The sequence below is a fragment of the Oratosquilla oratoria genome, chromosome 25 (genome assembly GCF_046742065.1).
Source record: "Oratosquilla oratoria isolate Oo_2021 chromosome 25, ASM4674206v1, whole genome shotgun sequence".
Lineage (NCBI taxonomy): Eukaryota > Metazoa > Arthropoda > Malacostraca > Stomatopoda > Squillidae > Oratosquilla > Oratosquilla oratoria.
The window spans coordinates 18,663,343-18,676,606 of NC_134801.1; the positions used below are offsets into that span (position 1 = coordinate 18,663,343).

Genomic DNA, 13,264 nt, shown 5'->3' on the forward strand with positions numbered 1-13,264 from the left:
TATAGTACCGTTGCATTGTACAGTATATCATTAACTGTATCAAGCCTTTTGGCATATCATCTTTTGTTGGGTTCTAGAAATTAAGGTACTAATCAAACTTGAAGTACTTCTGACTGTTGGTCTTAAAGTATTTTGATACTTGAAATTATAGAATTTACTCATTTGTAATTATATGTGACAATAATAAGCATAAGCAGGAAGTGCTAAGATAAGAGGGAGGGTGAAGTAGAGTGGAGTGTATTTAGGGATGGAATGGGTGGGAATGATTTTATGCCTTTTATTTTTGGCTACCTCCCTTGTAAGGGGGAAAAAGCCTTGGTATGTGTATGTATGTATAATAAGCATACTGCCGCTGTGTTCTCATAGGTGTCAGAGAAGGCAACTAAACAGGGTGGAGTGAAGGGAATGGGGATTCTGCATTCTGTATTTTTCTCGTGTGAAGAGTCAAGGCATGCCTTGACATGGCCACCCCCTACCCCTGCACAAATGGGGAAAAAACATTATTATATTATATACATATACATGTCTTTAGCAATTATATATCAACACACAGTTTAGTAACTCAGGATGGTTTTGGTATTGTTAAATTCAAATGGTTGGTCCATGCCTTAGCCATCCTCCATACAGGGTTTGGTAACCTACAAGTGTGCCAAACATGGCATGTGACTGGGCTGATCTTGAGGTACCAGCTGGTTTTGAAAACTTGTTACAGTATTAAAAGATTATATCACTACTTCAAGTAAATATATTGTGATGACAAGAGATCAAACTAAGACCATTTTGTCCATAAGACCATGGAATTTAATGAATCCTGCCCTTGGTCCAGACCAGCTCGACCTCTGTTGCAAGTACACATAGGTTTCTTGATCCAACACTGGACAACTTCCACTTGTATAGACATTTGGGCACAGGACAAAAGCCCACTTCAGGAATTGGTGGTGTTTTATGTCCTGGGCCAATTCCCAAAGTGGGTTTATGTCCTAGGGCCAAATTTCTGCACAAATGGCGGTTGACGAGTGTTCACAGGACAAAAGCCCACTTTAGGAATTGGTGGTGTTTTATGTCCTGGGCCAATTCCCAAAGTGGGTTTATGTCCTAGGCCCAAATTTCTGCACAAATGGCAGTTGACGAGTGTTCACAGGACAAAAGCCCACTTTAGGAATTGGTGGTGTTTTATGTCCTGGGCCAATTCACAAAGTTGGTTTATGTCCTAGGCCTAAATTTCTGCACAAATGGCAGTTGACAAGTGTTGGATTAAGACTCTAAAGAGCCATTTACACGGTCAAACAGTTTGACAAACCTGATTTGTCAGGCAAGTGTTTGAAGTGATGTTTGACCGTGTGAATGGGGTATTTGGTCGTCAAACACATTTGTTGAATGTGTTTGACAACCAAATACCCTATTCACACGGTCAAACATCACTTCAAACACTTATTTGACAAGCTGGGTTTGTCAAACCGTCTGACTGTCTAAATGCCCCTTCCCTCTTGCCCAGTGAGCATCCAACAGTAATACATGTGATTTTTATATTCTTTTCTTTACAGATTCTGATGTTAGATTGTGTGTACTGGAATCTTTGGACAAGAGCTTTGATAGCCATTTGGCCCAACCAGAAAATTTGAATGCATTGATATATGCTTTAAGTGATGAAGTATTTGAAATACGTGAGTTAGCAATTTCAATATTAGGACGTCTGTCATCTATCAATCCAGCATATGTTCATCCCCTTCTTCGTAAAGCTTTGCTGAAGGTATGTCTATTAGTCATGTAGATGAATCTTTCATGGATAAATGTTTGGTCCCTGTGATTTTTACTAAGCTTAAAATCTGTGTTACAGTTTGATGTATATTTTGAGATTTGTATCACAATGAAGGAATGTCCTTTTAAATTGATTGTATTAGTGTATTAGAAGGCACTGCGGGAGGTATTCCAGGTATATGGGATAGGAGGAAAGCTGTTAAGAGAAGTCAAAAGTTTTTATGAGAGTAGTAGAGCCTGTGTTAGAATTAGAAAGGAAGAGAGTGAGTGGTTTAAGGTAAAGGTGGGACTTTGCCAGGGATGTGTTATGTCACCTTGGCTGTTCAATTTATACATGGATGGAGTGGTGCAAGAGGTAAATGCAAGGGTAATCGGCTGGGGATAGGAGATGGTTAAAGGAAGTGGAAAAAAATGGGAGATAAGCCAGTTGTTGTTTGCTGGCGACACTGCGTTTGTAGCAGGATCAAAGGAGGGATTAAAGAAGTGACAGATTTTGAGAAGGTGTGTAAAAGAAGGAAGTTGAAGATAAATGTGGGTAAAAGTAAGGTGATGAGATACACAAGGGGAGAATATGGCAACAAATTGGAAGTGAGCATTAAAGGAGAGAGACAGGAGGAAGTGGATAGTTTTAGATACTTGGTTGCAAATGTGGCAAGGAAAGGAGGAGTGGAGGTGGAGGTAGAATGTAGATTGAGAGAAACAAGTAAATGCCTTGGGGGATTAGAAAGTGTAATGAGAAATAGATATTTGGGAATGGGTGATAAGAAGAGAGTATATGAAGGAGTGATTGAGCCAACAGCTTTGTATGGGGCAGAAACATGGAACATAAGAGGGGAGGAGTTTGAATGTGAAATGCCTGAGAAGTATGGTAGGGGTTACTAGGCTTGATAAAGTGAGAAATGAGGTGAGGAGGAGAGCGGGGGTGAAAAGGGAGTTGGGAGATAGGGTTGATGAAAGAGTATTAGGATGGTTTGGACACATGGAAAGAATGAGTGTAGAAAGATTAGTAAAAGAAATGTGGAAGGGAAATTTGGATGGAGTGAACATGAGGGGACGACAGAGGATGAGATGGATGGATGGAGTAAAAGGGGCATTAAGCAAGAAGGGGATGTCTGTAATGGAAGGAAGGAAAAAGGTAGAAGAAAGAGGCGAATGGAGAATGGTTGTGTATAGATGATACTGTTATGAATGGAAGGGAATGGGTGGGGGATGGGGGTTAGGGAGTGATCATGTGTGAATGATATTTTGATGGAACTTGAAGGGATTTCTCCCTGTCTTCAATGTAATAATACATATATACATATACCAAAGGCTTTTTCCCCCCTTATAAGGGAGGTAGCCAAAAAACAAAGGCATAAAAACCACTCCCACCCATTCCATCCCTAATTTACTCCACTCCCCTCCACCTCCTGGATGACAGGTCATCCCTGCATCTCGCCCACTGCCCTGGGTCAGAAGCAGTGTCGCAAGACACAGCACATCCCCAGCACGGCCACTTCATTAAATCGGTGACCCCGTTTGAGATGAGGTGCCTGAGAAGATAGAGGTTGCTTGGCTGGATAGAGTGAAAAATGAGGAGGTGAGGAGGAGAACAGGGATGGAAAGGTAGTTGGGAGATAGGGTTGATGAAAGAGTATTGGGATGGTTTGGACACATGGAAAAAATGAATGAAGAAAGACTAGTAAAAGAGGTGTGGAAGGTAGAGGTGGAAGGAGTGAACATGAGGGGTTGACCTAGGATGAGATGGATGGATGTGGTAAAAGGGGCATTGAGAAAAAGGGGAATGTCTGTTGAAGAAGGATGGGAGAGGACAGAAGATAGGGATGAATAGGGAATGGTATGTATGGATGATGCTGTGATGCATGAGGTGGAGTGGGTGGAGGATGGGGGGTGAGGGAGTATATGTGAGAAATGATACTAATAGATTGCATGATATCATGCAGTAGTGATTAGCATGCAGCCCATTTTTTGGGACTGTTTTGGTGTGCCCTTACAGACTTAACCCTCACATCATTTGTCTATGTTAGAGTAAAGTCTTTACTCATAGAGGAATGATGCTGCTTTTGCACAACAGTTAATCCTCCTCTATACTGATCCCTTGAAACTGGCCTGTATCATTTTTACAACTTTATCTCTTCGTATCCCCTGTGATAGGGTGGGAAAAGAATTCTGCCACTCTGTTCCCATGCAAGTCGTAAAAGGCGACAAAGTAGGACACAGTGATGGGACTAGAGATCTTGCTTTCTCTATGTTCATCTTACAAGAAATCAAGCCAGCAGAGGTGGGTGGAATAAACATGAGGGGAAGACCAAGGATGAGGTAGATTGATGGGATGAAAGGGCCCTTGAATAAAAAGGGGGAAATCTGTTGAGCTGGGAAGGGATGAGGCAAGAAATAGGTGTGAGTGAAGAATGAATATGAATGGGCTATAAATTGATGCAGCCCAAAGAGATTACTCCATGTCTTCTCTGATTTCATGTGAGGGAATAGGGAGGGATGGGCATCAGGTAAATGATGCAGCTGGCTCTGCTGCAGATGTGCTGTGTCTTGCTGTATCCAGGCAGTGGGCAGGAGACAGGAATGACCCTGCATCCACACAGAGAGATAAATACATGAAACAAATTAGACAACAAAACAGTATGTGCAAACACTATACAAGATTTTAAGATAAAACTTGATGTGGAGAGATACAAAGACGGGTCACCATGAGCATAGCTCCCCTCCCGTATATTACAACTAGGTACAACTAGGTAAATACAAGGGGCTAAGATAAAAGGGAAAGAAATCTATGATTGACAGGAATGGAATTGGTGCATACCTTGGTCGGTTACCTCCTTTATTAGGTGAACCTATTGATATATAGATTGAATGAGGATAATTGCTACCTCGTGTTTCATTGAAAGAACACCTGCAGCCCCACAGTAGCTAGCAGCGATCCATTAGTCTTTTCATAGATTGGTCTAGGAGAAACTTGAGTGTTGTCTGTGTTGTATTATATTATAGTCATGGCAAAAAAAATTGTAACACATCATTGGCAATAAAAATCATAACATGGAATTTGTGTGTGCAGAAATGTCCTAATAGTGACGTTCTGAAGGATGTCTGTGTGTTTTTTTCTTGAGTGCTACAGCTGCTACTGAAGGGTTTAACATCACCTCATGTTTTAATAGCATAGGGTACACGTACCAATGGAGACGCACTTGCCCTATGCAGATGCATTTGATACAAAAAAACTTCTACCTGCCAATGGTGAATAGATAGGAGTATAATTATAGGCTAAAAAAATCACATTATGAGGGGATAGTTAAGTGATTTTTTGAGCCTATAATTATGCTCCTATCTATTAACCATCGGCAGGTAGAAGTTTTTTATGTGTCAAATGTGTCTACATAGGGCAAGTGCATTTCCATTGGTACGCGTACCCTAACTGTCCATGCTAACATCTTTCATGGTACTCCAGAGCCTATTTTCCTTAGAGGGGTCATGGCTAGTGGTAATATCACCATCGCATCCTGGACATGATAAATGGCTTATCTAGACACCTTCAGGTCGGTGGTTACATGAATCACAGACATGCCCTGGTCTAAGAGAGCAATAGCACGAGACTTCTCCTCCATACTGAAGTTTGTATATCCCATTGTATGCAGGTTGAATGGAATTATACAGCTGCAAAGATAGGGATACAGTCAGGATTGGTGCTAAGGGGAGTAGTATACTATACAACCTCTCTACATAAGTACTTGTGGTGCACTGAGACATGCCTTGGTGGTGTGGTGTAGCTACATGCTCGTCAAGGCCACTGCACCAACACAAGCTCCATTCACTTTCTCTATGTTGGAACATCAAATAAAGTTGTAACAAGCAAATTCTGTGTTATGGTTTTTATTATTGATGATGTGTTATTATTATTATCTTTTATTTTTCATTTTTTTTTTTTTTTTTTTTTTTTGCCGTCACTGTACTTAGTTGCAGTATACTAGAAGTGAACTACTCCACCTATCCACCATTCTCAACTTTCCTTTTACCAAAGAATTATCTGACACTTTCCACTGGCTCCCCTTAAAAACATGGACACCCAGAACTCTCCTAATCCTTCCTTTAGGTACCACTACATAGTCCATTGATATTATTTTTTTCCTTTCAGATTCTAGATGAGTTGGATTACAGTGGCATTGGAAGAAACCGAGAATTAAGTGCACGTATGCTGGGCTACCTCATCGGCAATGCTCCACGGTTCATGCGTCAGTTTGTGCAGGCCATCATGGCTGTCTTGGTTCCCAAACTGAGAGACCAAGATCCGAATCCAGCAGTCACCATGTGTGTTCTCATGGCCATTGGAGATTTGGCTCAGGTGTGTTCACTATGTGTGTAAGTAGGATAACACCAGGTCTTGGGGTTGAAGGATGAGTAAGGTCTTGGGGTTGCAGGATGAGTAAGGTCCTGGGGTTGCAGGATGAGTAAGATCCTGGGGTTGCAGGATGAGTAAGGTCTTGGGGTTGCAGGATGAGTAAGGTCTTGGGGTTGCAGGATGAGTAAGGTCTTGGGGTTGCAGGATGAGTAAGGTCTTGGGGTTGCAGAACAAGTAAGGTCTTGGGATTGCAGGATGAGTAAGGTCTTGGGGTTGCAGGATGAGTAAGGTCTTGGGGTTGCAGGATGAGTAAGGTCTTGGGGTTGCAGGATGAGTAAGGTCTTGGGATTGCAGGATGAGTAAGGTCTTGGGATTGCAGGATGAGTAAGGTCTTGGGATTGCAGGATGAGTAAGGTCTTGGGGTTGCAGGTTGAGTAAGGTCTTGGGGTTGCAGGATGAGTAAGGTCTTGGAGTTGCAGGACGAGTAAGGTCTTGGGATTGCAGAACGAGTAAGGTCTTGGGATTGCAGGATGAGTTAGGTCTTGGGATTGCAGGACGAGTAAGGTCTTGGGGTTGCAGGATGAGTTAGGTCTTGGGGTTGCAGGATGAGTAAGGTCTTGGGGTTGCAGAACGAGTAGGGTCTTGGGATTGCAGGATGAGTAAGGTCTTGGGATTGCAGGATGAGTAAGGTCCTCTAAACTGCTCAAATCTAATTAACTAATCCTGCAAGCCTCCCCTTGACTTCTTGAAAAACTTTTCTCCTGAAGTGTTGTCACAAAAATGAATAGAATAGTCTCTTGTCAGTCATAATATAGAGAAAAGCATTAGTATGGAAGGGTTAAAACATTCTGTATGTGGTCCCAACCTAATCTTTATAAGATAGTCTAGTGTAGGCCAGAACACAATATTTAGAAGGTGTCATTTTAGGGAAGGTATTAATTGAAGTACAGTAAGACTTCTCATTGACAGACGTTAATTTGCTGTGTTTGCGGTGTTTTCGCTGTGTTTTTAGTGTTTTTGGTGCTGTTGTTTAGTGCGTGCAATCACTATGCCACCCAAAAACCACTCCAAATCAACGGATTATTCACATCAACAGACACTGTTACCCCCCTTTTAGTCAGTTAATGAGAGATAGTACTGTAGTTGTTGTTCCCTAGACTGTCTGTCCGAGCAGTCCAGTCTCCCCAAGGAATGCCTTGGCAGGAATGGGGTTTTTGCACAAATCATTTATAGAGTGTATGTTGTGTTGTTTGTGTGCGTGATTATGTATAATGCAGTCTTCCATTATGTGTTGAATAGTATGGGGTGAAGTGTTACATCCTGGGTAGTTGTCCACAATGTGGTCATCCAGCCTCTTCTGGTAGCTTAGAAGGGCTGGGTGGTTGCTGCACTGCAGTATGACCAGATGGACTTTGTTCTTTTGTGGGAGAGAGGATTCAGAAGGATGGATATCAGGGGGGCTGGCTTGTAGCAATGTGTTGTCTTTTAGTGTATTAATGGAGCAGTGAGTGATATGATTATGACTATGTCTCCGGAGGCTATTTGGTGGTTGTGGAGGAAGAGAAGAGATTATTTATGTGTGATATAGGTATTTGGGTGTTATTTTTATGTTTCTTGGTGTGTGTGGGTGTTCTGCTATGTAGTGTAGTGGGTGTGCTGTGTTTGTGGAGGCTGCAGGAAGTGTTTGTGTGCCTCTTATGTCAAGGTGGTCCTTGACTTTGAGGACTTTAGTTTCATAGTGTAGATGGTCTGTAGGTGATGTATTTGTGCAGCCTGCAATTATTTTTAAGCTTTGTTTTGTATGATCTGAAGGGTGTTAAGGTGTGTCTCACTGAGATTAGGTGCCCATGCAGGACTCGCATAATTCATAACTGAGCGTATGCATTGTTTGTATATTGTAGTAGTTTGTTTTGTCCAAATGTTGTTCCAGTGATTGATTTAAGTGCATTGAGTCTAGGAATGCATTTATTTTTTGTTTGTGATGTGTTTGAATGACATGGATGTATTGTATGTTATACCAAGAATTTTAGGTGCGTCTGTGTGTTGGGGGTGGTGGTATTAGAGTGTTGTTTATATAGATATGAGGTATGTATTTATGTTCTTTTGTCTAGTTGGTGAGAAGTGTTGCTGTAGATTTGGCTGTGGCTATTTTGAGTCTGTGTAATGAACCATGTATTGAGTGTATCATGGTGTGGCTGTATTATTTCTGCAATGTGTGCATGTGATTATTATGTCTGTGTAGGAAGAGATTTGTATTTCTGAGGTGTCTGGTATGGGTATATCATGGATGTATAGATTAAAAGAATGTGGGGGAAAGAACTGAGCCCTGTGGTACTCCATTCTTAATGTTTCTGATGTGTGACGATTGGCCATCATATGACACATAAGCATTCCTGCTGCCAGATAATTGGCTAGCCATCTTTTGGTGAAAATATATAACACAGTTATCTGTTGTTATGGTTATTGCTGTGTGAGAGGATGTTGTGATACAGTTGGATAGTGTAATGCTGTTGAGTGTTATATACAATTTGCTGGTGTTTGTTTTGTGATCAAACATATTGAAAATTTTGTGCAAATTTTGTGTTTACTCTTCATGTATTTTATTGGTAATCTCAGTTTCTAGTGTTTGTATTTGGTCTGCTGTTTTGAGGGGTGGGTGTGGGGGTATTGTGTTTTAAGTGCATCTTGTTGTCTGATGAGGCCTTGGATTTCTGGTGTGAAGTTGGGATTGTGTGATTTTCTGTTGCCTCTAGGGATGTATCTCTTTTCTGTGTTTTGTATGATTGTATTAAAAGTGTGCACAGCATTGTTTATGTTTGTGATTGGTGTACTGTTATGTGTCTCAAAATGTTGTTCTGTCTCTTCAGTAAAAGCTTCCCAGTTTGCTCTCTTGTAATTGGTGTTTGTGTGTCTGTGACCAACTGGGGTGCATCTTGTTTTGGTGGTGATGATGATTGGAAGGTGGTCAGATCCTAGGGATCTGACCACTCTCCACGAGGTTGTTGGGTCATTCCATATGAAACCTACCAATGACTTATAACTCATTGTCACAGATTTTGATGAAATTTGGTGTGCAAGTAGAACTCGGTGAGACAAATTGATTGAGACTAGTCTCACGTTTCTATCTTTTATAGAACCAGAATTATGGTTTCCGACAATTTTGAGAAAAATCGAAATTTTGAAGGTACGGCCTAATTTCAGACATGCATAACTTTGTTAGTTTTTGTCGTAGAACATTCGTTCATATGTCATTGTAAAGCTAATGAGTAGCTCTGCAACTTTTATTCTATTCATTTTTTACCTATGAGGTCAAATAAAAAAGTACCATTTGACCTTGACCTTTGACCTTGAATAACAAAAAACACGCCATCTTCGATTTTTTTCATTTTTTGTACAAATATTCACCATCATCTTAATAACCTTCATGCCAAATTTCATAGTGGGACATACAGGGGATCAGAAGTTACAGGCACTTAAATAACTATAGGTATAAGAAAATTTTGGTATTTTTTTATATGTATTATTTTTAGAAATTCAAATCTCGGTTATTTTTAATCATAAAATGTTCACTAACATACCATTTTAAAGCTGATGATTAGCTCTACAACGTTTATTCTATGCACTTTTTACCTTCAAGGTCAAATAAAAAAGTTGTGAACGACCACTGACCTTGAAAAATTTAAAATGCCGTCATTTTGTGTTTTATTGTTTGTAAATTGTAATTCTACCTAATTAATTTTACACTAAATACCTGACTATTTAAAACTTATCATACTATTAAAGTATCATACTCATGACTGAGCATGTCTGCTATGGTCCATGGTGGCAAAGCCACTACCAAATTGTACACAATTTGGTATCCCCATCGCCTAAGGGGCCACCCCTGATAGCTCAGCAGAAAAAGCCACAGGTCCCTCCACCCACCCTGGATTTTAATGATTATTAAGATAATTTTTCATTTAATAATTCAGATGCTTTTTTAATTTCTTTATCAGAGAGATTGTATGTTCTTCCTGTTGCAGTTTGTGGATCTACAATGCTTAAAATGTCCTTCTCTGGTACAATTAAAATATCTGGTATTCGTGGATATTTGAAAGAAGGAGAAGGTCCATTAGGTTCCAAAAATGTTAGTTTTACTTCCATTTACTTCCAGGAGGTGCTCAGATGAGAGGAAGGGTGGGAGGGGTGTGGAGTGTATTTAGGGATGAAATGGGTGGGAGTGTTTTTATGCCTTTCCTTTTGTGGCTACCTCCCTTGGAAGGGGGAAAAAGCCTTGGTATATGTATGTATGTACTTCCATTAAATCTGAATATGTTTCTAGGACACATGCCAAATACCATTTTTGGTCATACATTGCTGTCACAAATCCTTTGATTTCTTCAAATATGAAATTGGTCTGTTTACGTATTCTTACGGTTTTATCATCAGTGCTATTTGATACAAATTTTACTTTGAGTTCTGACAGAGATGTTGGAACAAAGCTATGCAGTTTCTGAGTGCCTGGTATTGTGCAAGCGATGTTAAATCTTTCTTCCAGTAATGTTTTTTCTTTAGACCATTCTTCTTGAGAGGCATATAAAAAATGTATGCCTGGAATGTTTTCTTTTCCAAATTCATAGAGTTGTCTTGGTGTCATGATTTGGTTGTTGTAGGCTCTCTGCAGACTAGCTTTTGCTGCTAATCTTTTAATAGTTCCACCCAACCCATCACATGGTCCTTTGCCATGTGAAGTGGCAAAAAAATGCCATTCTGCTTTCATATCAAAGTCCTTTTCATGATGACACAAGTTTATGAAATTTTTAAAAATTTTATACTGGGAGGCAGCACCATCTGAAAAATAAATCAATTTATTTATTTCTCCAGGAATTTTTGTTTTCAAAATTTCTATAACTTTTTTTTGAAATAAATGTACTGCAATGGTGTCGTGGTGTAAACAATCAGAAATAATTACAGCATTTAGATGTTTAAGCTCTTCCTCATCTTTATAATAGCATACAAAGGGGTGTAATGTAGCTTGTGCATTATTCCAATGAAACCCCTGAGCTGCATCTTGTAAAATGAATGAGTAATTTTCAGCAAAATCTGCCAAAATCAACATTTCTCCATCACCTAATGTTCTCTTTTTCTCAGCGCAAAATTGCGATTGATGCTTTGCAATATAATCATGCCGTTTCAATAATTTAAGATTAGAACAAAATTCTTCAATAAACTCATTTACAGATTTACTGATGGTTTCTAATGTTGTTCGATCTGTAGAAATCCACCTTTTATATGAAATGTCATCAATCATGTGTTTTTCAAAAATTGTCTCTAAATATTCAGCAAAATTATTCGAGAGAGAGTTGCAATCAGAACACTGATGAAAAAAACAGTCAATTGACTTTTCATTGCAAGTAGTAGCAGCTAAGCAACTAGTGTAATCACTCAAATGAATCTCTTCACCTTCTGTACAACAAGAAAGCCCGGATCCTACTATCATCAGCTTAATATTCTGGTGGATGGTGCATACACATACACTATGTGTTCCAGCTCCACCTGCCAATATGCATTCCTTTGGCCTAAGTTCTGCAAATTTTGAAAACCCTACCTTTAAGGAAGGATGTTTTGTTTTCAATAATTTGTATGCTTCCCTGAGGTTACAAAGAATTAGATGTTTCTGTTCTTGTACCTTAAATCCTCCTTTCCTGACAGATTTATAATCTTTCTTTCCTGGCATAATCCTACTTATTTCCTCAGATTTGTAGAAATGTAAGATAATGTTTTCAGTTTCTTTTGAGAAAGTTGGTAATCTTTTGTTTGGGAGAGCCATGAAACCTTTTTCTTTTACTAAGTTTTTTGCTTGTCTAGCCATATATTGGGTCACCTTGAACTCTTCCTGGATTTTTGATCTGCTCCAGCTTTTTGGAAGAACAGTCAAAATCTGGAGTTTTTCTGAACGTTTTTCTGTTGTATTAAATTTTTCTTTTAGCTGAATAACAATTTCTTCATCTGCATTTGTAACGTGAGAGGCAGATGCTGTTGTATGGTCTTTTGATGTTGATGGTGCTGAACCAATTTGTAATTTACTGCAAATATTATCTTGGATTTTCTTGGCTTTTTCTTCCTTATAGTAAATTCCTTTTTCAAGTCTTTGTTTTTTTACTGGTGACTCTCCAATGATTGATAGAGACTCATTAAGTGCTTTCAGGTCAGTATCTTTGTCAACAAAAACATCATCTTCCGACCTTTTATCTGAAGAAGATGATGATTCATTATCTGTTGTTTCAGGGACTGTTGCTGGTTCATTTTCTATTTCAGTAGTTTGTAATTCTCGACTTCTTTTCGTAATTTCTTTCCTGCATTTGTCACAAATATAATAACCTTCTGTAAGGTTAAATGCAATGTTCTTTGCCACAAAGTCTTCTGACATTTGCCGATTTCCTTTCTTATTAGGATCATCATCATGAAGGTTGATAGGATTACAACACACTTTCTTGAATTTAAAACTTCTTCCAAGCATTTTTAAACTTATTTCTGTTGGTGGGTAAATATTTTATCTGTAAAAAGGATATAAAAAAAATTTAGATATACAAAATATTAGATATTTTATTTATAAATATTATATTTTATTTATTTAATATTAGATAAAAAATTTAGATATACAAATCCTATACACAAGCAGTTTGTATACCTGGATATTGAATACAATAAGGTAAGTAGTGAAGTTTTGTACCCCACAAAAAAAAGTTTTTGTAAGGTTAGACAACTTTTTTATTTGACCTTTTAGGTAGAAAATGCATAGAATGAAAGATGTAGAGCTAATCATCAGCTTTAAAATGGTATATTAGTGAACGTTTTGTGATGAAAAATAACCGAGATATGAATTTTTTGAAATAATACAGATCAAAAAATACCAAAATTTTCTTATACCTATAGTTATTTAAGTGCCTGTAACTTCTGATCCCATGAATGTCCCACTATGAAATTTGGCATGAAGGTTATTAAGATGATGGTGAATATTTGTACAAAAAATGAAAAAAAATCGAAGATGGCGTGTTTTTTGTTATTCAAGGTCAAAGGTCAAGGTCAAATGGAACTTTTTTATTTGACCTCATAGGTAAAATATGAATAGAATAAAAGTTGCAGAGCTACTCATTAGCTTTACAATGACATATGAAC

General features: G+C 38.7%; 1 protein-coding gene across 2 annotated transcripts in view; it reads left to right on the forward strand.

The window, feature by feature from the left end:
- The window catches only part of mTor (serine/threonine-protein kinase Tor), a 175,131-nt gene that overhangs the window by 91,029 nt on the left and 70,838 nt on the right, over positions 1-13,264 (forward strand). For both annotated transcript variants that reach the window (XM_076208449.1, XM_076208450.1), the window contains exons 15-16: positions 1,545-1,750; positions 5,903-6,109. In XM_076208449.1, the coding sequence (XP_076064564.1) occupies positions 1,545-1,750; positions 5,903-6,109 (413 nt within the window). The remainder of the gene's footprint in view (positions 1-1,544; positions 1,751-5,902; positions 6,110-13,264) is intronic.